Source organism: Lissotriton helveticus, chromosome 4_1 (genome assembly GCF_964261635.1).
Source record: "Lissotriton helveticus chromosome 4_1, aLisHel1.1, whole genome shotgun sequence".
Taxonomy (NCBI): Eukaryota; Metazoa; Chordata; class Amphibia; order Caudata; family Salamandridae; genus Lissotriton; species Lissotriton helveticus.
The window spans coordinates 508,581,972-508,607,453 of record NC_136063.1 but is presented as its reverse complement, the minus strand read 5'-3'; the positions used below and the strand labels follow the sequence as shown (position 1 = coordinate 508,607,453).

Genomic DNA, 25,482 nt, shown 5'->3' with positions numbered 1-25,482 from the left:
GAAACCGGTACAAGGATGCTTGTTTCCAGTCCAGGGAGGACATGGCTTGGCAGTTCGGGCTGGACTGTTCCCATGGGGCACAGGGTCAAGACTGATTTGAATATGGCTGGGGTCAAACTGGAATGGCATGGTGAGCAAAACAACGATGGATTTAGACCCAGATCTCTGTACTGGGGTGAATGTATGACATTGTTCTGCATTCTGTCCATCAACTGTTTTTGCATATGTATTCAGCGTTGCCAAGACAATTCTCGCTTTGAAATCCAAGTGGTCAGGAATAGCCATGGGCTGGGCATGTGGCTTGTACACCAAACGAGCCAGGCCAAGGCCTTCCCAAAGAACACATTGCCTCAAACCGCAGAGCATATACTTGCCTATTATGTCTTTGACCAGCTGTTGTGTGGCAGCCATACGAGGCTGAGGCGCGTCCAGCTTCTCACATTCATGGTCTGACTGATGACGATGTCTTTAAAAGAAGAAATATGCAATGGTTAGCTGGATTAAACAACACGGGTTACTGCTTTTGCCCGGCCATGAAACGTTAGAGAGGCTGCAAAAGTAAACGCTTATCTGGAAACTATGCACCGTGTCCATATCTTTTCATTAAAAAAACATTCACATCCTTTCTTTCGGCATTAACAGTTTGTTATAATGTTGAAAAGAACTTTGTTTGTTCATGTCTTAACACCACAACAGGTTCCAGCCGGCTGGAGTGAGCTGTAGAACCTTCAGGTGACAGTTCTAATAGTACAAATGAAATATTTCCAGGGCTCTCAAGTTAAGCACAGATAATTTGACTATTGTGTAAACATTTTATTTATTAAAAATCATTTCTGAATAAAAACCTCAAGTATTGCACAATATTATTTACACATTCATAAAAATTTATAAAGAGTTTTTAATTAACAAAAACATCAATTATTTAAAAAGAAAATACACAAGGGAAAAATTCCCTACAAAGTTAATAACAGTAAACAAAGCATCATTGTGACACGCAAAGTTATGACAGACAGAAAGCTCTATGACATAAAATTCATCAATTGCAGTTTGTACATCCAAATTTTGCTCTGAGATCCTGTTTTTTATACAGACAAAATTAATATTTAAAACAGAAAATATGTCTAAGGATTGTACTATTGAGTGCGTCGACGCGCTTCGATGGTTTCTTCTTGATTATACCATCTTTATCGAGACAATCTTATTCGTTCTGTCTTCATGTACAGTTTACAATTTCCTTCCCTATGGAGATACAGAGTGTTAGATCAAAGTCCTCTATACACTATTCCTAATTGCAGTTCTCTAACAGTTCCCAAACAATATTAATATAATTTGATTATAATCACCTTTGGGGAACAGATACATACATTTGCGAGATATTATACACACAAAATAGATTATGAAATGTCTATGGACACCTTTGAGAAGTTCCATTTTAGATATTGCATTTCTTCTCTATGTTCAAAAGAAACCTTCCCTTATTGAGGTATTGGGGGATAAATACCTCTTGGGTTTATCATTCGGACCTTTCCTTGTCTTTGATACTTTTGACCGAAAAAATTAACTTGATCTCCCGAAGGGGATAGAAAGATTTTTTTACATTCCTTGAGTCCCCAATTCTATGAATATAGGTTGAGGTTCACCATTCTGTATTCTCACCTTAAAATTCTCGATAATCGAATCGAAAATTCTAGTAATACCAATATTTAGAGTAAGTTCTTTATTCATACAGATCACCCAGACCGCTTATAAGAGAAATAGAAGTCTCAACGGACTACCATAGGAGTAATTCCTACACTATTGAATATAACATGATTGCGGGAATTCAACGCAATTTTTAAGGTGAGAATACAGAATGGTGAACCTCAACCTATATTCATAGAATTGGGGACTCAAGGAATGTAAAATAATCTTTCTATCCCCTTAGGGAGATCGAGTTAATTTTTTCGGTCAAAAGTATCAAAGACAAGGAAAGGTCCGAAAGATAAACCCAAGAGGTATTTATCCCCCAACACCTCATTAAAGGAAGGTTTCTTTTGAACATAGAGAAGAAATGCAATATCTAAAATGGAACTTCTCAAAGGTGTCCATAGACATTTCATAATCTATTTTGTGTGTATAGTATCTCGCAAATGTATGTATCTGTTCCCCATAGGTGATTATAATCAAATTATATTAATATTGTTTGGGAACTGTTAGAGAACTGCAATTAGGAATAGTGTATAGAGGACTTTGATCTAACACTCTGTATCTCCATAGGGAAGGAAATTGTAAACTGTACATGAAGACAGAACGAATAAGATTGTCTTGATAAAGATGGTATAATCAGGAAGAAACCATCGAAACGCGTCGACGCACTCAATAGTACAACAAATTTTCTGTTTTAAATATTAATTTTGTTTGTATAAAAAACAGGATCTCAGAGCAAAATTTGGATGTACAAACTGCAATTGATGAATTTTATGTCATAGAGCTTTCTGTCTGTCATAACTTTGCGTGTCACAATGATGCTTTGTTTACTGTTATTAACTTTGTAGGGAATTTTTCCCTTGTGTATTTTCTTTTTAAATAATTGATGTTTTTGTTAATTAAAAACTCTTTATATATTTTTATGAATGTGTAAATAATATTGTGCAATACTTGAGGTTTTTATTCAGAAATGATTTTTAATAAATAAAATGTTTACACAATAGTCAAATTATCTGTGCTTAACTTGAGAGCCCTGGGAATATATCATTTGGACTGGTAATTTACCCTATCTCCCCTGGCCAATAAGGGGTACCTCTCTCTATCTTAAACGACAGTTCTAATAGCACATTCAAAAGGGTTAGGGAAAGGAGGGTGGGCCGGGAATGTACCAACAGTAAATATAACACCGTTCATTTCATATTTAGCTGCATATTGAAAGTCCTACCTTCCTTTCGCTTCTTTTGGTGGGTTCATTACATTATTAGTGATTTTCTCATCTGCCTCCAGGCACTGCAATGGGTAGGATATTGTTCCAACTCAGACGAGGAAGAGGAGGTCTGATAATGAAGTATTGCCAGGTGCCTAGCTATCATTGATTCATAAGTGTCACAGCTCCATGACCCAGGTATATCTGTCTTTTTCTACCAATCTGGAGGGGAGAGGGCAATAACTTTCCTTTAAAAACACATAGTATGCTGATTTTAAAAAGACACTGTGGAAAAGGAGTGCTTGTCTCACTCTTAGCGTACTTTCACTGTCCCAATGAAAAGAAAGTGTGCTCCTGTACCGGTAATGCAAACATGGAGAAACTGCGATCTCTTCTAGTAGGCTGGAAGACGATAGGCGGTCCAAGGGAGTTTATAAAGTGCAGTAATACACCTTCACGTTTACTAGGCTGACCTTGCATTTGCCTCATACCAAAATGACCAACGTGCTTCCTAAAAGGATTCTTCTGGAATTTTCAATGTTGAGTAAATAAATGTAGCTACTTTTTCTAATATATAAAGGAGTAATAAAGCCTCAGTTTCTAATTTTCAGCCTTAATCACAGTCGTTCAAGTTTAGGGTATTTTACATCACCTCTTTACACAGCTGCATATTAATTATATACTGACATTTACAAAAATACATATATATATATATATATATATATATATATATATATATATATATATATATATATATCACTCAACACTAGTGTAATAACATTTTGGAGGAGTACGAAAAGGTTCCTCAACATTGTAGTAACTAGTGTAGTTCTTCTTTACAGTGCTCTATTAACAATGCGTCCAAGTAATGCCCTCTTATGCCCAGCACCAGACAATGTGCAAGCAGCTGCGTGCTGCGAGACCGAGTGGCTGTGTCCCTGTAGTAAGTGTTATGTTACTTGTTGAGGACACGCGGCAGCCCCGCGTACCCTCGAATGCTTATACTCACGCTGCCACGCGTTCCTAAGCAATGGTGGGGTCCCACAGCAGTTCATGTTGTTGTGGATTCCGACCGACTCCTCTGGGTGCGTCGTGGGCTGTCCCTTGAAATAAACTCTTCTCCAGCAAGCTCCTCGCTTCATAGTCCTTCATTACTTCAGTGTCCCTGACAACTGCTATGGCTCCAAGGCGGGATGCATCCTAAGCTTATCAGCCTCAGGCCCTGTGAGCCCAATGCTGCAGCTTTACCCTCGGATCTGATCATGACCTCATTGTAAATGGAGGGAGTCACGGACCACGAGCCTACACTGGACAAAAGGGCAAATAGCATTCCCTTATGCTTTTATCAACCATTCCTTACTACCTTCGTGGAAACCTCTCCCTGGTGAAAGCACCACAGATAAAAGTCCAGGGTGAGAACAAGATGTTCCAGGAAGAAAGAGCAAAGCAGGAAATGGGACATCCCTTCCAATAAGAAAACCATAAGCTAGACGGCAGCCATGACAGAAATGTAACTCCTGGCCTTCAGCCCAACAGAGAGGCCAGAGGCCGGGTAAAAAGACCCTTTAATAATAAGCCTTTACACAAACCTCTCAGACCAGCGCATCACGAAGTACAAGGTAATCATAACTTGCAACCCCGGACACAGTTCAGTTCTGACAAGTCCGGAGGTCGGCAGCAGTGAAAGGGAGGGTACAGCCATAATCCTACCATTGGGATCAAAAATTGTCCCCAAGAGCAACACAGATTCAAAGAGAAGAGAAATCCAATTGTTGACTGAGGAGGACCTCCAACTCCAGTTCCAGACCAACCAGCATAAACTGAACCTGGAGGGTGAGAGAATTACAGACTCGGAAAAAAGTGCAGATTCTAGGGGCTTGGGCAAAGAACAAACACCTGTAGAGAGGCAACTAGAAGCACATAGATATGCATAGCAAAGACAGGCCAAGCAAGCAATGGAGCAGGAGGACAGAAGCTCTACTGGCACCATAGGAAGACAACTAACAGCGCTGCGTGTCTCAAAATGCAAGACGTGGCACCTGAAGGAAGGAGAAAAGACCACAGCTGACCAAAATCTTTACACATAGTTGGTTTTACAATTTGCATAGAGGGTAGACGACACATAGGAAAATATCCCATCCTTTGGTAAATTACGTCCCAAGTAAAGGAGAAATAATCAAGGTACCCAATTCATAAATCAAGTTTGGGTCAAAGTAGTATTTGACTGTGATACCCAGATCATAAAAGGCTTAAAGAAAAGCCTTTGGGGTGTCATTTTTCTCATCGCTACCTCCCCACCCCCCTGCATTAATCACTCTCGACACTTATGGGATAACGTAGCTGCACCACAGAAGGGAGCTCCTATGTAAAAGTGTTAGATATATGCCGCATCAGGTCTGATTGGCTGGAAGCATCTAACTTCAAAGAAGGGATTCTACTGTTCCCTATGTGCTCAATCTCAAAAAGAAACTCAGAGATTGCACGGATGGCACTGTAGCCAGAAGCTTTCGAAGTGCTATAAAGACTAAAAATATTGAGGCATGATGAACAGAGGAACACGTCTTGCAGCCCGTTTGAATACAAGATGCAGGCTCTACTGTGGGGGCCAGAAGAGTTAATAAGTTATTTTAAGTCATTAACTATGTAGTTGGTGGTCGTAGATACACAGTAAGATCTCTTAATTCAGGATGAGAGGTATTTCTTATTCTATTAAGTCTAGCTTCTTACAGCACCGGCAGTTTGGCTGCAGATACAACATGCTATTGCTTCAACAGGGCACAACCTGTTGCCATGAAACAGCGCCAAACCCAACTAAACGTTTCAGCCAACGTTTCCACTATATGGGTCAAGTCTATGTTTGTGATCTCTCTCTTACAGCACTCTGGATGACAAGGGGTCTGGAGAGAACACCAGTGCAAAATCATAGCATCCTCACGTTATTTCTAAAGAGACTGGGCCTAATTCACAAAGCCATTTGTGCATGCTATATATTACACTAGGAGGTGTAGGCAAAAACTATGTAAAAGATTAGTAGCAGAGCGAAAACGCCCATGCAAACAGAAATAAAAAATGAACTAAGCAGTCGTTAAAGATATGCGAGTGCACCTCAATCCGGGCGAAGCACAGAGGAGACAAGAACAGTAGCTGGGTGTGTGTCGAAATGTGCATGCTTCCCTTGCTGTACATATATATAATATTTAGGTTTAGCACACGTTTTAGTACAGAGCCACATGGCAGCCCTATTCTGATAAATTCAGAGTAGAGTAAATCTGACCCGAGAGTACTTCACCTCTATAAAAAAAAGAAAATGGAAAAAGCATTGGCAAATCCAATAGGTCTTGCTTTTTGACGACCAATACATATCTACTGGCTTTGCTAATGCTTTGTGCCCAAAGCTGTGCAGCACTGGCAAAAAAGAAAAAAAAAAGATTCATAATGACAGGTGCATGCATATGCATCATAAAGCAGGTTTCAGCATTCAACATGATGCAGTAGCCAATTTTATTTTATTTACAATTCCAAGATGGTAGAGCCCAATGTTAGACCAGTAAAGAAAAACATATAAATGCAAAAAGGCACATTTTCAAAAGGAGTGCTTGGGTAGCAAACAGCATTTGCTTGGTCTCCAAATAATGAAATGATAGAAAAAAGGACAAAACAGGGAGGGAACGGACGGCGAGGAACAGTGGACCCGTATGGAGGGGGATTAAAAGATGCCAAGAATAATGGGTGTAACAGTAGGGCAAGCAGTAGAAGAGTTGGGAGGCTTACATTTAATAAAGGAATAAGAAAAAAAGACGCAATCAAAAAGCACAGCAGGATGGTGGGTGAGAGGGAAGCATTGGACGAAGGGAAGCAATGGACAAACATTAGCGCGTACAGAGCAAGGAAATGGGAGGCTGAGATGTGGGAAGAAAAGCAGCACATGGGAAGAGAGAAAGAAAGCAAGCACAAGCACTCCCAAGTAAGTATGGGTGGAAAATTCGTTCCGCTCGCGGAATTTGTGGATTTTCTACAATTTCGCGATCCGCGAATCTCGCCAAATTGCAGAAAACTCCACGAAATCGCGAGCGGAACGGATTTTGCAAAACTGAAGTACATGAAGCACTTACAGGGTTACAGTAGGTGCCCAAGTTGAAGCTAATTTCTTTGTAACCATTTACAAAATGGTTACAAAGAAATTAACTTCAACTTGGGCACCTGCTGTAACCCTATAAGTGCTTCCTGAGCGGCGCCTCCAGAGTTCGTTGCCTACTTGCAACTATTCTCTGACCCTCGAAGCAGGGTCAGAGAATAGTTACAAGTATGGCACAATGCTCCTGTCACAAAAATTAAACCGCAACAGGAAGCACTTACAGATAAGGAAGCAGGTGCTGGACTTGAAGCTCAAATTCAGTAACACATTAACCAGCCCCAAATTAATTTGTCTCGGTTGAGGCTGGGCAGGTGTGCTTTCTACCCATAATCTACAGTGGTGAACCAGAGGGTGCTGTGATGAACCCCAGGGTGACAGTGGTGAACCAGAGGATGGCAGTGATGAACCAGAGGGTGGCAGTGGTGAACCAGAGGATGCTGTGATGAACCAGAGGGTGGCAGTGGTGAACCAGAGGGTGGCAGTGGTGAACCAGAGGGTGGCAGTGGTGAACCAGAGGGTGGCAGTGGTGAACCAGAGGGTGACAGTGGTGAACCAGAGGGTGACAGTGGTGAACCAGAGGGTGACAGTGGTGAACCAGAGGGTGACAGTGGTGAACCAGAGGGTGACAGTGGTGAACCAAAGGGTGGCAGTGATGAACCAGAGGGTGGTAGTGGTGAACCAGAGGGTGGTAGTGGTGAACCAGAGGGTGGCAGTGGTGAACCAGACAGTGGCAGTGGTGAACCAGAGGGTGCTGTGATGAACCAGAGGGTGGCAGTGATGAACCAGAGGGTGGCAGTGGTGAACCAGAGGGTGGCAGTGGTGAACCAGAGGGTGGCAGTGGTGAACCAGAGGGTGGCAGTGGTTAAACAGAGAGTGCTTTGATGAACCAGAGGGTGACAGTAGTGAACTAGAGGGTGACAGTAGTGAACCAGAGGGTGACAGTAGTGAACCAGAGGGTGGCAGTGGTGAACCAGAGGGTGCTAGTGATGAACCAGAGGGTGGCAGTGGTGAACCAGAGGGTGGCAGTGGTGAACCAGAGGGTGGCAGTGGTGAACCAGAGGGTGGCAGTGATGAACCAGAGGGTGGCAGTGATGAACCAGAGGGTGGGGCTGCTAAACTGCCCGGGAGCCCTGTGGCTGTGAGCCACCACGCTGCTGAGCTGCCCAGGGGTTGTGAGCCCCCGCGCTACTGAACTGCCCCGGGGCCCAGTGGGTGTGAGCCCCCATGCTGCTGAACTGCCCCGGAGCCCTCTCAGTGTGAAAATCATTTGTGCTAAATTGCCTGGGAGCCCTCTGGGTGTGAGCACACATTGTGCTAAGTGCCCCCCTGCCCCCAGTACATATATACCCGTACCGCACAGCACCATTATGCTCTTGCACCATGAAGTCTGATTCCTGGATGCTCCTGATCCGTGTAGGTGGCACCACCGTCTGGTGCAGTCAAAATGTAAAGTCATAACTTGCTACACAGCACCAATAAACACGTGTCCCCCCTGGCACCGGTATGCGCATGTACCAGGCGCATGCCACTGCACCCTACTGCCCAGCGCCAGCATATGCCTGTACGGGGCAGTTTTGTATGAGATGGGACATTGTCCATCAGCAGCAGCTGCATGCGCCTGAACCCACTGAGCAGGATCAGAATGGCTTTGTACCAAAACGCGCAGCAGAGCTATCTTGGACAATCTGATGGATTCTGGAGTCCTGTGCCAAATGTATTTTTGCATCCATGAGTTTCCTGAGCGCCATCCCCGTGTAGCTCCTGTGACCAGGAGGCTGCTTTCTCCTCATCTGCTGCTCTGCTCGGTCTCTGACCCTTTATAAACAAGATCCATGTGAACTCGCATAGAAGACCCGCCCGTTTGGCCCCGTCCACTACACACTAGCGGTATGAAACGTCTTCCCGCCCGTCCCCACTATAATGGCCAGCTCACTCAAGGGTCCTCGGCGCCTTTTGGCGCACTGGCTAAGTTACAGGCACACGTGGTCACATATTTGTGCAAATGGCAAAAAAATCAGCGTGTTCGCGGGAAAATTCACGAACTCGCGGATTTTTTTGCCATTTTGCACGAATTCGCAAATTTCGCCCATACTTACTCCCAAGGAGTGCAAAAGAAACAACGTAGTTTCCTGAATGTGAACAGTGGAACGATATAAGTCATCCAGTCAAGAGGATGCCAAAGACACTCTGCTCCAGGAAAGGGACAAACTTCAGAAGATGACGAAAAGTCATCAAATAAGAAGCAAGCAAATAAGAGTGATTGAAAGAAAACCAATGGCAAGCAATGGGCTGGCTCAAACCCCACTACAGATACTATTATTTCTAATAACAGAGAGCTAAAAGCTATCTGTAGACGAAACCTAAAAACGCATTAGGAGGCCTGCCCAAGTGCCAAAAATATGGGCTGAATTGAAGTTGGGTTATCTGGCAGTAACAGCGTGTGTCTTGCTCTACACAGTCCAGCTCAATATTGAATCCCCAATAAGGTAAATCTGTATCTTTATCTGTGAACAAACAAGTTTTACTTTTCTTTACTGGCTTTTTTCTAATTCAGGGGGCAACACTTCTCATAGGTGCACAATTAAATACAGTTACAATTTATGATGCTTACCCTAGACAAAAATGTTTCTCACAGCTAGGGCACAGCACTGGCATCAACTCCTTTGTTTTACAGCTCTTAAATGTACATGGATGAGAGATGATTTCTCCAGACTTCACAATTGTGGTGCTTATGCTGACCTGTGGATGAAGAAAAAGGCTATCAGATTAAGTTGACATATGGATTTAAAGGAAAAATCCTCTTCAATTCAGTTATAAAATGTATGTTTCGGAAAACATACTGTTATTGTCTGATTAAGGCTTTTTCAGATTAGAAAAAACTTCGGGTAGCAAGAATTTGCTATTCAGAGATATCAAACAGAAAATTTATGAGAGTGTGATCTTTTACAACTGCATAATATGTTCCATCAATGTCATATAAAAAATACTTGTGATCTAAGATTTAAAAATAATTCTAATGCTATTAATACATTCGTATAAATTAAGATGTCCAAAAACAATCCCCAAAAAACAATAAAAACAATAGACTGATTAATGGCGAAACCATGTAAACAGTAACACTGATGAGTTTCAAACCATATACTACAATTAACTAATGCAGGGCCATAATTTAGCTTTCTAACTCTACATTTACTAGATTTATTAAAACATTTATTAGAACATGAACTGCTCCGAGGGATAGCAGGCTACAGTACCTAAAAAGTTACTTACCTTTAAAAACAGTCACACAACTTAAGCCATATTCTCACACCCTATATGTCATTTGTCTCTTCCTCCAGACCACAGTAAACCTCGCGATAAGACTTTCCCTTGGTCTCACCTACCAGACAGTGAGATGTCACCTACCAGACAATGCAAGCTGTATTGGTGCGAAGGACCTATTGTGAACTTGCTGTGGGCTTATAGCCCGCCAATTGCTTAGCATTGGTTGACTTTATTGGAGCACTTATTTGCTACTTATTCAATGGCTTACCTTCTTCTTGTGTTTGTCCTTCCCCAGAGCACATTGAAACTACCAGGAGCTTAGAGGGTAAAGCTAGTCATAGGTCGCCCTCCACTCAAAAAGCAAACACACCATCAATGACCTAGACTTTGTTGGCACTTATCAACTCTTGTAATTCTTTTTAGGTATACTGTATGTTGCATCAATATTACAGAATTCCTCCCCTTTCATTAATTGTTGGGGTAGTCGGTATATCCTAAAAGTGTGCCTTCTTTAATAGTCGCCCATTCCCTTGTGGTAACCATAAAATTCCAATTGCGAGACATATAACAAACACACACCTTAGTGTTAAAACTGTAACCAAGACATCATACAAAAAAGTGTGTGAGAGCGAGATGGCACCTCACGGGCGCACCACCAACGGGAACCTGGCAGGTACTCACCAGGATTGCCCTGTTCTCATCATTGGCACCATCAAGCTCGGAAAGGAAAATAGTGTCCAGAAAACACAAACAGAAATACGTGTATTGTGTAAGTATGCAGTGAGGGTAGACCACAGGACAACCAATAAAGTGTCAAAAAACAACATATAAAATACACACGGCGACACAGATATGCAATTTTATTCTGTCTCTTGTGTTGGGTGTGTAACCTAAAAAAAGGGAGTGTGGTTGCTAACTATCCAACTAACTCCACTTTACTTGCCGACATGTTTCATTGCCATTGATTGTTTGGCAATTTCTTCAGGGCGTCATGTATATTAAAGCCACTGCATAAGGACAGACAAGTCTTCGCAACTGGAAAACAAAAAACAATGTAGACCACGTTTTTTTAAAAAACCTGTCTGTAAATCATATATAGTCCCGTCCCAAACAAATATAACTCTGCCTTAATTACCCTCACACGGCCATCTGTGTTCGTACCAGCCGGAGAGGTAGTGGTCTTAAGGGACAGCAACCCCAACTGTGGGTTGTTGATCCTTCCCCTTCAATTTTGCTGCAGGGGTTTAGATAAAGGAAACAACATGGTCATATCACACTTGTAATCCTATCTCATATTATAGAAAATATAGCGACATTGCCATGCTATTCCCACAAGTATCAACTCACAAGATTCTTATTAAAGTCGGTGTGCATTCTGCCCATTTAGTGAAAATACAACTAAGGAAAACGAAGGAAAACGATATTGAGAAGCTTAATACTGTCGCCTCAGAACAGATTCATATCTAGTTCGCCTTATGACAGAAAACAGACTCGTAAAACAGGTCACCAACTCATTTGCGGCATGTCTGGTTACTGATATTGAGTAGTAAACGACCCTTATGTCGCGAGGGAGCCCCGCGCCCACACTCATTAAAATTAGAAAAGGAGGTTACCAACTAATTTGCTGCATATCAGGCTGCTAATCTCCAAGAGTAAACAGCCCTGGTATCAAAGGTTTGCCCCCGAGCCCATACTCCTTACCGCGATAAAGGAAGGTGACCGGCATGGACTCAGCCTGTGTATCGTCTCGGCAGCCAGTGTGTTTTATCATTACGTTTCGTGGCGTAGTCTCGCGATGTAACGCGGCCGCCATTTTGGATCGGTGAAAAGTTCATCTTTAACATTACTAGTGTGTGTTGTGGGCCGAAATCTCACGAGATCTCGGCTCGTGCAGAAATTTTTTTTTTTAGAAGCTTTATACATCTTTACAAAGAGAATGAGAACATCGATAACTGTATTTCAATATTATTTTGTGAATCAAGCAGATATGTTTATAAAACGAAAGCAATTTTCCAAAAGACGAAGGGAATATTGTGATCGTTTTTTAAAATTATTTTAAGGGCATCTCATGTTTTTTGGGAAAAACGTTTCCAAAAAAACCCAACGTTTTGAAAAAACATTTTTGGGGGGCAGTAACCCAGTTTTGTATATTTAGTTTTCCATAGCCAACAGTGCACCAGGGGGGCCGAAAGAAAGCCCCATTCTATGTACTGGGAATATCAATAGACAGAGAAGGTTTCCAACCATGAGGGCCAGACTCAAAATAGGCTGCAGGGCATTGGAAACTTCCCCAGAGCACAGCCTGTTCAGAAACCTTTTGATTGGCTGACTTGTATCCATCCACTGCTCACACTTAGGGAACTACTTTTTTATTTTTTATGAAGCACTCCATGAGAGTGCATGGGTTTTCTAGCTCTCTCCACCAAAGTGCTGCTTCCCCTTTCACATATCACCCCTTTCCCAGCATTTTGTTGCTGCCCACACCTCCCCGCTTGTCTAATAAAGCTCGCAACAGGGATATGTTTTTGTTCCATACATTGCATGAAACCACAAGCTTTGGCACTTAATGCTTTTATGGTGCTGGGGAAGAGCCATCTGCTGTGATCACTTAGCTGTTGTGTCAGGCAAATAGTGTACTTAGAATGACACTTCTCCTGGAAGCCCACAAATCAGCTCCATTATTTACTATCGAGGACCAAACTGCTGAAATCTGTGGAATGTAATTTAGGCCTTGGCAAGTGCTTCCCTTGACATTCTGACACTTTTTAATTTCTGCTGAGAGTTTCTTGAGGTAAAAGTATTTGAAAAAAAACATGCCATTTATAAAGATTGATAACATTAAATTCAATGTACAGTTTGTAAATACTATGAGATAGGTTATCCGATTTTCCTCCAACATTTAGAATTTTTTTCTTTTACCTTTTTTTAAGACAATATATTAAAGACATACATTGGCAAAGCCAACAGCTCGGTACTCATATTATTAAGAAGAAATCTACTGGCTTTGCCAATGCTTTTTTTTTGTTGCAAACGTTTTAAGAAAAACTTCTGTGTTTTCCTCAGTTGAGTCTGCTCTGGTTCCTAGTAACACACAGTTATTTGAGCTGAAGTCTTCCTAGACTTAACAAATTTCTGATTTAGATGATGATCAGCAAAAGGAATCCCAGATCATGGTCAAGACAAGCACTGTTGGAGGAGGAGCTTCGCGGGCATCCAAGATGGTCGCGTGAGCACAGAGCTCCCCGGACCCACGCCCCCCTTCACGTATATCCTGATTACATCCTGATTTCGAGGACGGGCTTTTGTTCGTACATCCTCGCTGATCTTCGTACCCTTTGAAAAATCGAATTTGGACGCTGGGGTCCACTTTTGTGTCGTCTCTACTTTTTGCGGCCCACCCCTAGGCAGACCGGGGGCTCGGTTGCCTGGCAGGCTGTGGAGTAGTGGATCAACAACGGCTGAAGGGGTCCCCTCTGGTCGACCCCTCCTGACTTTCGTTTTCGTTTTGGCAGAGGTGTAGCCCTGATCCACCCTCGGCTGGCCTGTTGTTTCTTTGCTGTTTGGTGCTGGCCCGACTGACTGCCCTCAACCCGGCCCTTTTGGTGCCTACAACCGTCTGATCTGGTTTTGTTGACTGTCTGGACTCTCCACGACCGGCCATTTTCACAAGGTCGCAAGGACCCCTTCGGGGTCCCCTTTCCAATATGGCCACCGGACCGCCTCTTGAGAAGCGCAAGACCAAGGCACCTCTCCGTAGTGGCCAAACTCAGACTAACATAATGGATCACTACTCGCAGGTCAAGGGGTCGCCTGGCGCTGCAGGTCGCGCTTCGGATAATCCTAAGAACGTCTTTTCAGCGTCTTCGGAAGTATCCTTACAGGACGTCATGGGTGCCATTGCCAACATGCAGGCCTCTATGGGACAGCAGTACGAGGCCCTGGCCTCTAAGATCGACACGGTGGCCATTGACATTACGCTGATTAGAGCAGATCTTGCGAAGACCGACGAGAGGGTCGAGTCATTGGGCTTGAAGACTTCTAGTCTTACTGCGGATGTCACAGAGGCCCAGACTGAGATCGGTAATCTGCGTTCCTCGCATGACCTGATGGCTCGTCGTCTCGAGGACTACGAAAATAGGGCCCGTTGCAACAACGTGCGCCTTATCGGTGTCCCGGAGAATCCCGAGATCCTGGGGGTGGACCTCTTGGTGGAGGACTTGATTACCAACTATCTTTCTCCCGCTGGACTCAGCAAGTTCTTTGCGGTTGAGCGCGCTCATCGTGTCCCTGGCGGGAAGGCGAAGCCGGGTGCTCCCCCGAGGCCCCCGAGGCCCATTATCGCCAGATTGTTCCACTTTAGAGACCGGGAAGCTGTTCTGCAGGCCTCACGGGACAAGGGCCCAGTTAACTTTGAAAATGCCTCCGTGTCTTTCTATCCTGACTTTTCACCGCTTGTTCAAAAACAAAGACTTGGATTTCAGGGAGTGAAGAAACGATTGCGGGACTTGGGTCTCAAGTACGCCATGTTGTTCCCTACCAGGCTCCGGATTGAATATCGGGAACGTGTATTCTTTTTTGATCGCCCCGAAAACGTCAGTGACTGGCTCGACTCTCTGCCTAAAAGAAATGAACATACTGGGCACCCCGAAGGCGCCGACGGGGGTGTGGCGGAGTGAAGACTGTACCGTGGATCCTGGCGTCTGAACTTTTCTGCTGCTTCAGCTGAGTCTGGACTCGGGTCTTCTGTTAGGCCTAGATCAGCCTGGGGGTGGCGGGGGGTAAATGGGGACTCTTCCTCCTCCTGGGTTCTTTGCGTAGCTTAGTTTAATAATGGGGCGACAGGCACACTGCAAGTTGGGGTGGCTTATTAGTCGTACGCAGGGGTGCAGGGTGGGGGAGTAACATGTTCAAGTTGGGGGGTGGTGGGGGTGTGTGTGTGTGTTTCTGTTTACTCATGAGGCATCGTATTGTTTTTTTCATCTATACTGATCGTGGGGTTCTATGTGGGTCCTGCTCTGTCTACTTTTCGGGGATGGGGGGTGGCGAGTTGAGACTGTTATCCTGGAATGTCAATGGGTTGGGGGACAGAATTAAGCGAAGTATTGTTTTGCGGTTCCTTAGGCGTCATTCTCCCGATATTGTCCTCCTACAGGAGACGCATTTAATAGGCAACGCATGTCAGGCTATGAATAGGCGCGGTTATCGGTTGGTGGCCCATGCGGGGTTTACGTCTGGGTCCAGGGGGGCTGGTATTTTCATTCGGTCCTCTCTCCCTTTTGCAGTAGACGATGTGAAACTTGACGACAGGGGGCGCTAATCAGTGCTCACGGGTAGGTGGGAGGGGAAGACGTTGTCCATACTTTCAGTTTATGTCCCCCCGGGTCTGCAGACTATAACTTACGCTGATCTGTGTAGAGTCCTTTTGGACCTTCTGATTTTGGGTGGGGATTTGAATTTGGTTGTTTCTGGCACCTCTGATCGTCATCCTCCCAGAGATCTACCCAGGGCGCAAATGTGGTTGAGTGATTTGCTTGAGACCTTCGGGCTTGTAGACGCCTGGAGACTACTACACCCTACACAGTTGCAGTACACCTTCCACTCTGGGGTACACAACAGCCTTTCGAGATTGGACTATTTCTTAATGCCAGCGGTCCAATCCTCCTCCATCAGAGAAATCCGTCAGCTCCCTAAAGGTATTTCCGATCACTCCCCCTTGTGGCTCCGGTATGAGGTCGGGGCAGGCGATGAGGGAAGAGTTGCACCTATTAATCCATGGTACTTTCGCAACCCTAAGACCCGTTCGGAACTTGTGAAAACTATTGAGCATTATTTTGATGAAAATGTGGGGTCTGTTTCTTCTGCTGTTTCGCTATGGGAAGCATTTAAAACTGTTATACGTGGTCAGTCCCTATCCTTGATTGTCGCTGCTAAGAAGGCTGCAAATGTGGAGGTTGTACGATTGGAATCTGAGATAGCTGCTCTGGATGACGATCTTCGGTTGGGTGTCTCCAGTATGAAGTTGCACTCCCTTGCTTTGAAACAAGCTGACTACAGGGCTCTGGTAACTGATGCTGCGAGAGTGATGTTTAGGGAGCAGCAGGGACGACTGTATGATGTGTGAGACAAGGCGGGTAAATTGCTTGCTTGGCTGGACAAGAAAGAGAGGGTTAATCGTGTGGTCCCTGTGATTGAGCGGCCTGATGGAGAGTGTGTCACTGACCCAGCTGGGATCGTTCAGTGTTTTGCGGACCACTTTGAGACTGTATACACCTCTGTTTGTGATAGGGATGAGGAGGACTCCCGATTGCTGTTGCAGGACATTTCTTTGCCTTGCCTTTCTGACGCTGACAGAGACGTCATGGATGCTCCACTTACAGTGGATGAAGTAGCGTTGGCTATTCGTTCCCTTCGTTCGGGTAAAGCGATGGGCCCCAATGGTTTGCCCATTGAATTGTACAAGCTACGACCTGACAAAATGGCGCCCTATTTAAGGGACATGTTCCTCGAGGCTCTGGAATCCGGCTCCCTCCCCTTGGACCAACGTCTCGCTACTATAGTAGTCATTCCTAAGGAGGGCAAGCCACGGGATCGTTGCACGTCATACAGACCTATTTCTTTACTTAACGCCGAACCCAAAATTTGGGCTAAACTCTTGGCTAATCACTTAGTAGCTGTGATCGGGGACTTGATCCATCCAGATCAATCCGGTTTTATCCCACACCGCAACACTGCTTTAAATCTGCGCAGGCTCCACGGAGTTCTCGCGAGAGCTGGGACGCTTACTGAACCGGCCATTTCGGCCTCTCTTGACGCTACCATGGCCTTCGACACTATCGAGTGGCCCTACCTTTGGGCGGCCCTCTCGAAATTCGGGTTTGGGCCGGGCTTCATAGCCTGGGTGAAACTCCTTTATGAGATTCCCCTGGCCCAGGTAGTTGTTAATCGAAGAGTGTCTTGCGTTTTTACGCTTGGACGGGGTACCCGGCAGGGCTGTCCGCTGTCTCCTTTGGTTTTTGCTCTCGCTCTGGAACCTTTGGCGGAGTGGCTCCGTTGGGAACCTTCCATTCGGGGCATCAAATGGTCTCCCGACTTCGAGGATCGAGTCTTGCTATACGCGGACGACATCCTCCTATATCTCACTTCCCCTAAAAAGTCCCTGAAAGTACTTTTCGATGTTCTGACCTCTTTCGGAAAGAACTCCGGTCTTGTTATTAATTGGGCTAAATCCTGCGTCTACGTTTTGGCGGGAGATCTCCCTCCACTGCTGCGTAGATTTCCAATCCATGTGACGGAGACCGGTTTCAAGTACTTGGGGATTTACGTTTCCTTGGACCCCTCTAGGCGTTACGAGCTTAATTTACTACCCCCCCTTCAGCGGCTCACGCTCGATGTGGCTCGCTATTAAACAAAACAAGAGCCAATACTGGAGTATCAATTCAACAACCAATACATTTCAATGAAAGCTGCTTTGATTAAAGCAAAAACAACCTGTTTTTCTTTTACACCATACAAGTTTATTCTATTTTAGTAAACGTTCTTTTTTCTTTTTTTGGCACACTATTTGTCGTGCATGGAAAATGCAAAATACAAAATGCAATAAGTTTTATATACAATATATACATACATATGAATAAACAATTTCAAACACACTTGGCCATACATTCACACACAAACCATTCAAAACAGCTGAAAATAAGAAAACAGTGCGTCCAAGCATCGGTAAAAAAAAAAAAAAAAAAAAAAAATCAGTGGAAAATATTTCTTTTCATATTTTTGCGATCTATTGTAGTTGTAATTGTCACAAGATCTCTCATGAACCCAAATAAATGCAACGACTGTTCCAAAGTGATAATAGTAACCAGATGCGGGACAAAAAAACTGGTCGACGCGTTTCAAACCCCTTTAACTTTAGTGGGGTTCTCCTCAGGACCGGATTGGTTCTGAAACAATAGAAATAGCTGGCTTTAGCACGTTTGTTCAGAACATGAACGAATAAATAAAAGAAGGGATCGACTACCTGTGTCCAACTGATGCTCCCTACCTTATTCCAATAGTCAAAAAAACACAATCAGTGGCGGGCAGGTGAGTTTCCAACATGGAATTGTATTTCCCAATAGATGTGATCACAGCAGCTGTGAGAAAAACAATACAAGCGACAACATTCAATATTGTGTCACACCTTCCCAAATCATTCGTTCTAATCGTGTACAATAAGGGGAAGACACGGGGAACGTTTTTACTTACCCGCTGGCGAACAGCTTCACACTAGCTGCTCTGTCATTAGTTTCGTGGGCGACCGCTCCTTTGCTGCAAAATGGAGCGAAATGGTTGTTAGCTGTCTGGCGTTTCAAACGCGAGCGTGGTGGTTCTCAGAAAAGCGGGACAACATACCGATGTGGGAACAAGGCGTCAGTCCTTCTCCTTAGGTGGTGTGCATGGTTCACACAACTGGAGCCCTCGAGTGGAAGTGTTGCCTCGGTACTTCCTGGTTCATAACAGAGGACCGGGGTTTCTGGGACTTGTAGTTCTAAGGCGGTTTGGCAAAGAATTAGAAAAAAGGCTGGAATGGACTATGCAGTCTGTTTATCAGTTAGGCTTAAGCATTAGGCTTATAAATTTCAGATATTTCATTTAATCCCCGCGTGGCGGTATTGAACTTCATTATAAGCATTGCTTCACGTTGTGACAGTTTGGCATCAGCGTCACCGCCCCTGGGGTCTTTTTCAATTTTGGACAAAACTGTCCAGCGCAAGTCTGTGTTTTCATGCTTACACTTGGTCCAATGGTTGACTAATGGGGCATTCTCCACCCCCCTGCGGATGCGCGATTTGTGTTGCGTAATCCTATTTCTGATTTCTTGTGTTGTTTTCCCAATGTAGACTAAAGGGCATGGGCAAATGATTGCATATACGACGTTTTTAGATTTACAATTCGTAAAGGTATCGTGCCTCCAATGAATATTGTCGAATGTAAAAACTGAATCCTCAATGGTCTCAATACAACAAGTGCATGTCCCGCACTTGTGGTGTCCTTTAGGTGGAGGTAATCCAAAAAGGCTTTGTAATGTAGGAGCCCTGGTAATTGGTAATGCCGCCCTAACAACATAATTGGCCACACTTTTGTCCTTTTTGTAAGCAAAAAGTGGTGGTACTGAGAAATCTTCATGCAGGTTCTTTAGTAAATGCCAGTTGGACATGATGAGCTTCCTGTGTAAGTTTGCAGCTGGACAGAAAGTGGTGACACACACCATCCTTTTAACATCTGGTTTAATTCTTTTTTCCAACAACGTCTCTCGGGGGGTCCACCAGGCTCGTTTGAGGGAATTTTTTAATAGTTTTTTTGGGTACCCTCTCTGAATGAGTCGATTTTTCAAATGTTCGGCATGTATGAAGTATTCTTCTTTGCTGGAACAATTTCTGTGGATTCTCAAAAATTGCCCATAAGGCAAATTTTGTTTCAAACTACGAGGGTGGTTGCTGGTAAAATGCAACGCTTTATTCCTGTCGGAGGGTTTCCGGAATAATGTTGTGCTTAAACCTCCCTCAGAAGGTTCCACTTTGACATCCAAGTAGTTGATAGATTCATTTGATGCTGAGACCGAGAACTGGATGTCAATCGTTCTCGAATTCAGCCAACATACGAATTGACCCAGGTCTTCATGTCCTCCTGTCCAGACCATGAATATGTCGTCAATGTACCGCATGTAGTGGGAAATGCTGCTGCCAAAAGGATTAGTTTGGTATATGAATTTCTCCTCAAATAACCCCATGAACATTATGGCTAGCTCTGGGGCAAAGGGGCAACCCATCGCCACCCCCTTGATTTGATAAAAAAATTCAGCATCAAACGTAAAAAAGTTCTTTTGCAGTGCAAACCGTGCAAGGTCAAGGATGAACTTAGTGGGAACTCTTACTGGTCTTTCCCTTTTATCCAAGAACACAGTCAAGGTTTCCAGTGCTTGTTCTTGAGGGATCTGGGTGTATAGAGACACCACATCCAGTGTAACTAGGAGTTGTCTGTTATGATCGAATTTGATGGTGGAAATGCGATTTAGGAAAGCGGTGGTATCTTGGAGATGAGCAGGGATGGTCTGTATGAAGGGTTTCAAAAAATGATCAATATATTTGGCAATAGGTTCAAACAGAGATTCGCACCCTGAAATTATGGGTCGTCCTGGTGGATTTTTATCGTCCTTGTGCAATTTGGGAAGCACATAGAACACAGGCGTCCTGGGATTTTTGTTCTGTAGGAAGGCTAACTCCTTTGGTCCTATAATCCCTTCATCAAAGCCTCTTTGGATGATGTCAAATAATTGATTCTTTAATTCTTTTTTTTTTTTTTTTATTTCAAGTCATTTTTATTGAGGTAAGAAAACAAAAGCAAAAGACATTACATTAAATCTTCCAGCAAAAAAGTGAATTGTTACAGATGTTGTCAGGCCAATACAGAAACTACAAATGATAAAAATAAAGAGAAGAATCACTCTTGCTTGTCACAAGGTTGTTGATTAAGGTGTTAAACACTTGACGTGTGGATGCAATGGGAATAGTTCTAACATACAGACTAGGATCACACCCATATATCTAAGGTATTATTGCAAGGGCGTCTTGCTTCAAGGCGGGTCAAAATGGAGGGATGATGTATCAAGTGATTTCCACAATTTCTTATGGGATGGACACCACGTAGAGGACTGTAATGCTTGATTCGTGGCACCCCTTAGGAAAGACAGCCATTCCTGCCAAATCTTGAAATTTACTTCCTTAGCACATTTCCACTTGCATAAAACAACCTTACATGCCAATGTCAACATTAAGTCCAAAAGTTGGCGGTCATGCTCATTAGCTAATCGCGGTTCCAGCCCCCCTAGAATGACATATACAAATTCCTTCTTTGGCATTATCTTAAATACATGATGGATGCATACAAATATTTTCTCCCAATATTCTTTCAGTAGGGGACAGTTGAATAGCATGTGAGGGAGATCCCCAGTCCCTGATTGGCAATTCCAGCATTCCGGAGAGTCACGCAAATTACATTTAAACAGCCTTTCCGGGGTCCAGAACGACCTATTTATGAGCATATACTTTGTCTGGAATAGGATGGGTGAAACTTTGTGGGTCAGTGCTGACTTATGAATTAATTCCCAATCGAACTCTATACCTGTAGAGTTTGATTCCGCTTCCCATTTCGCTTCAACAGTCCTGTGAGATTTATTGGGCAACGGTAGTAACAGTTTATACACCTTGGAGACGAAGTGACCTGTATGCATAATACGTGGGAGATGTGTTATCAGCCATGGAGTGTAGGGTGAGAAGTTACGGTTAGTTAGCGTCGCCTTAACTTTTAAGAAATTATAGAAGTCTATTGGTGATAGGTCGAACTTTGCCTGCAAGTTTGAGAACGGGATTGGTTCGTTATTGTCATACAAATCTCCTGCCAGATTAATACCTTTTCCGGACCATGACTCCCAGAAGAGCTCCACACCTACATGTTTAAGGTAGGGGTTTCTCCATAGAGACATACATGATGATTTAGAAAATGTCAATTTGGTTTTGTGTGTTTGATCGAGTCTAAGGAGGGCCCTTCTGGTATTTAACATTATATATTTTGAGTGGGGTAAGTGTGACAGGTCCATGGTGATTAAAGACTCAAGAGGAACATTGCCCACTATTGATCTCTCAATGTCAATCCACACCGGAGTGTAAGTTGATGTTTTTATAAACCATTGAGCACCTTGCTTACAAAGAAAGGCTGTCTGGTAGTTCCTGAACGATGGCAGACCCAGGCCGCCTTTATCTTTCGCCAGTTGTAGCTTCTTCAGAGATATCCTGGCCTTCTTGCCCCGCCACAGGAAGTTACCAAACATCTGGTCTATTTTCGAGACAAAAGTATCAGAGAACGTCATAGGGAGCATACTGGCCAGGTAGTTAACTAAGGGGGTCGACATCATTTTGAGTGTTTCAGCCCTGCCCCACCAAGAAAGGAATTTAGGGGACCAACTTTCTAGAAGGGTAGATATTTTTTTCAACGTCGATTCCTCATTTATTTTTAGGGTGGAAATTAAATCCTTATCGAAGTCCAACCCTAAGTACTTGAAGCATTTGGGCTGCCATGTAAGACCAGAGTCCCCCAAGATCCCCTTGTCACCTTTATTGTTCAGCAGTTTGACCTCTGTTTTGTCTTTATTGAGCTTGTAGCCCGATACCTTCGAAAATTCTTCAATGTCCGACATGAGTGCAGATACTGCTTCATCCGCTTTTTCAGATAGGATAAGTACATCATCCGCATACGCTGTCAATTTGACCGTGCAGTCCCCAAACGGTATACCTGCAATTTTAGGGTCTTTCCTTATATGATGTAAGAACGGTTCGATTGCCAATAAAAATAACGAGGGTGATAGAGGGCACCCCTGCCTCGTACCTTGTTTTAAGCAAAAGGAAGATGAAAATGCTCCACCTGCCCTGACTCGTGCCGAGGGGCAGCAATAAAGTGACATAACTAGCCGTGTAAATGTTTCCCCCAGGCTAAATTTATTGAGGACTGCTTCCAGAAAGGCCCAGTCAACCTTATCGAAGGCTTTTTCTGCATCTAACGTTATTGCCACTGTAGGGGTTTCTAGAAGTTTAGCTTTTTCCAACACATGGGCTAAAATCCGTGTGTTATCACTGGACAACCTATGCTTTAGAAAGCCCGCTTGAGATGGATGGACTAGTTGTGGGAGCACTTTTTGGAGACGTGCTGAAAGTATCATAGCTAGAATCTTACAGTCAATGTTAATTAGCGAAATCGGCCTGTAGTTTTTTGGGAGCGAAGGGTCTTTCCCTTCCTTAGGGAGTACTGCAATTGTTGCCTCCGCCAGAGTGCCTTTTACTTCCCCAGAACTATTTATTTCATGGAACAGGTTAAGCAAGGGCCCAGATAATATTGTGGGGAATGTTTTATAGAATCTTGCTGTAAAGCCATCCGGTCCTGGAGCCTTCCCTGTTTTTAATTTTTTAATCGCACCTTCCACTTCCTCAGCACTTATCGGGCCATTTAGACCAACCTGATCCTCAGCAGACAATCTTGGAAGATCACACTCATCCAAGTAGCTCTTAATTTTATCTTCCTCCACCGTCGTATTTTTTGCATATAGATCCTCATAGAATACCCTAAATACCTCAGCTATCTTGTCTGGCTCAGAGTGTGAGTTCCCTGAGGCGTCCTTAAGGATGTTAATACAGTTCTTTTGTACTTTGAATTTCAAATATGAAGCGAGACTCTTCCCCGCTTTATTGGATTCACAAATCTTAAATCTCCTACCTTTGTCTAGCCAAACTCCCGCCCTTTCACTAATTAATTTATTGTGTTCATATTTTTTATTTGCCAGGGCATAGAGGGTCATATCGTCTCTTAGCCTCAGATGCTTACTTTCAAGATCTCCAATTTCACTTTCAAGGGATTCTAATTTCGCGTTATAATTTTTATTCATGGCAGCCCTAATCTTGATACAAACTCCCCGTATTGTACTTTTCATGGCATCCCATCTAATAAGATCAGATGTGTCCCCTTCTCTATTGATTTGCAGATAAGATTCAATGGCAGCTTGTATTGTGGATCTGTGTTGAGCATCGCTTAAAATCTCGTCATTCAGGCGCCAAGACGTCTGACGAGGAGATGATTTGGCATTTGCAATGGACAGGGATATACAAGAATGATCCGACATCACACGAGGTTCTATGGTGGTAGATTCTATTCTGGGTACCCCGTTCTGTGTTATAAGGATGTAGTCAATCCTGGAGTATGAGTCGTGTGGTGTAGAATAAAAAGTATAATCTCTCCCTGTAGGGTTCTGGAGCCTCCAAGCATCCACTAAATGAAAGCGTTCACACAGATTATTGAAGGCTCTGTGAGATTTGTTTGGTTTGAAAGGGCAGTGGGAGTCCCTATCTAGAGTTGCGTCCTTGGGAAGATTAAAGTCACCACCTACTATGTGAACAGCACTATCTGGGATATTTTCCATATGTTTATTTAACTCCTCCCAAAACTTGAGGTCACTGATGTTAGGAGCATATATGTTCGTAACATAAAACTCCGTATTATCCTTACTTAGTTTGGCCGTAACCCACCTCCCATCTAAACTAGCCTCAGAAGATAAAACCTCCACCTTTGATTTCTTCGCAACAAGGATCAACACCCCATTCTTCTTGTGTACAGATTCTGCACCCACAACCTCGCTGTAAAACTTATTCCGCATGTGAAAAAACAGCTTAGCTTCCAGCTTTGTCTCTTGTAGCAATACAATATCACCTTTTAACCTACGCACATAGTCTAAGATTTTTTGTCTTTTGATAGGATGGTTCAAACCTTTAACATTGAGTGACAATATCTTCATTTTGTCCATATTACATACCCCCATCGGAGTATTCACAGTATTATTTGTGAACAGGTAAACAGTGTTTCATCCAGAGAGAGACAGTCACCTCACTTGACCAACTACAAAATGTTAATCTTTCATCTCTCCGAGACTTAGAAACGACATATGAGTGAGCATAGAGTCTATAACCCACACCACCATCAAGTGTCATCGCAATAGTGAAAATGCAAGCAAGAAGAAGAAGAATCAAACATAAAAGACATGTAACACATACCCAACCCCCCAATCCCCTCAACCCTCCACCCTCCCCACCCCACCTGTATTCAGTAGGCATGGCGATTGGAGAGAGAGTACGGTGCAGCCTCCCCGCGCCAAAAAACATATCCATATTAATTTTAATCTGGAGCATACAAGACTTAACATTTACTGCAAAAACTCGTGAGTCGTTGTTAACTATCACAGCTATAATAAGCCATGTATCTAGCGACCTTGCCTGTATTAAAGAATTCAAAAACTGCAGGATAAAAGACAAGCAAAACAAGGTATTACCTTCGTTGAATGAGTAACAGAACCCCCAACATTACCAGCTGATAAAGGTATAAAGTCATGTAAACAGGCATGCGAAAAATGCATTAAACGTATTAAACAGCTCAAGGTAGAAGAATGTCAATGTGCAGACATGAATACCATAGTTTCACACTGAAGTGCTATAGTTAACGCTTTAAACGCTTTAAACGCTTTAAACCTGGGCCTTAACCTAGGCCCTCAAAGTATACTGAGAAATGTGAACTATATGGAGACATATATGGAAACATGAACTCTGACTCATAGGCC

At 43.5% G+C, this 25,482-nt stretch overlaps 1 protein-coding gene across 1 annotated transcript in view; it reads right to left on the bottom strand.

Moving 5' to 3' along the window:
- Window positions 1–25,482, bottom strand: part of ZFAND1 (zinc finger AN1-type containing 1) — a 188,571-nt gene that overhangs the window by 64,992 nt on the left and 98,097 nt on the right. The window contains exons 4-5 of the mRNA XM_078685606.1: window positions 9,640–9,767; window positions 375–466 (exon numbers count right to left, since the gene is read on the bottom strand). Coding sequence (XP_078541732.1) covers window positions 375–466; window positions 9,640–9,767 — 220 coding nt within the window. The remainder of the gene's footprint in view (window positions 1–374; window positions 467–9,639; window positions 9,768–25,482) is intronic.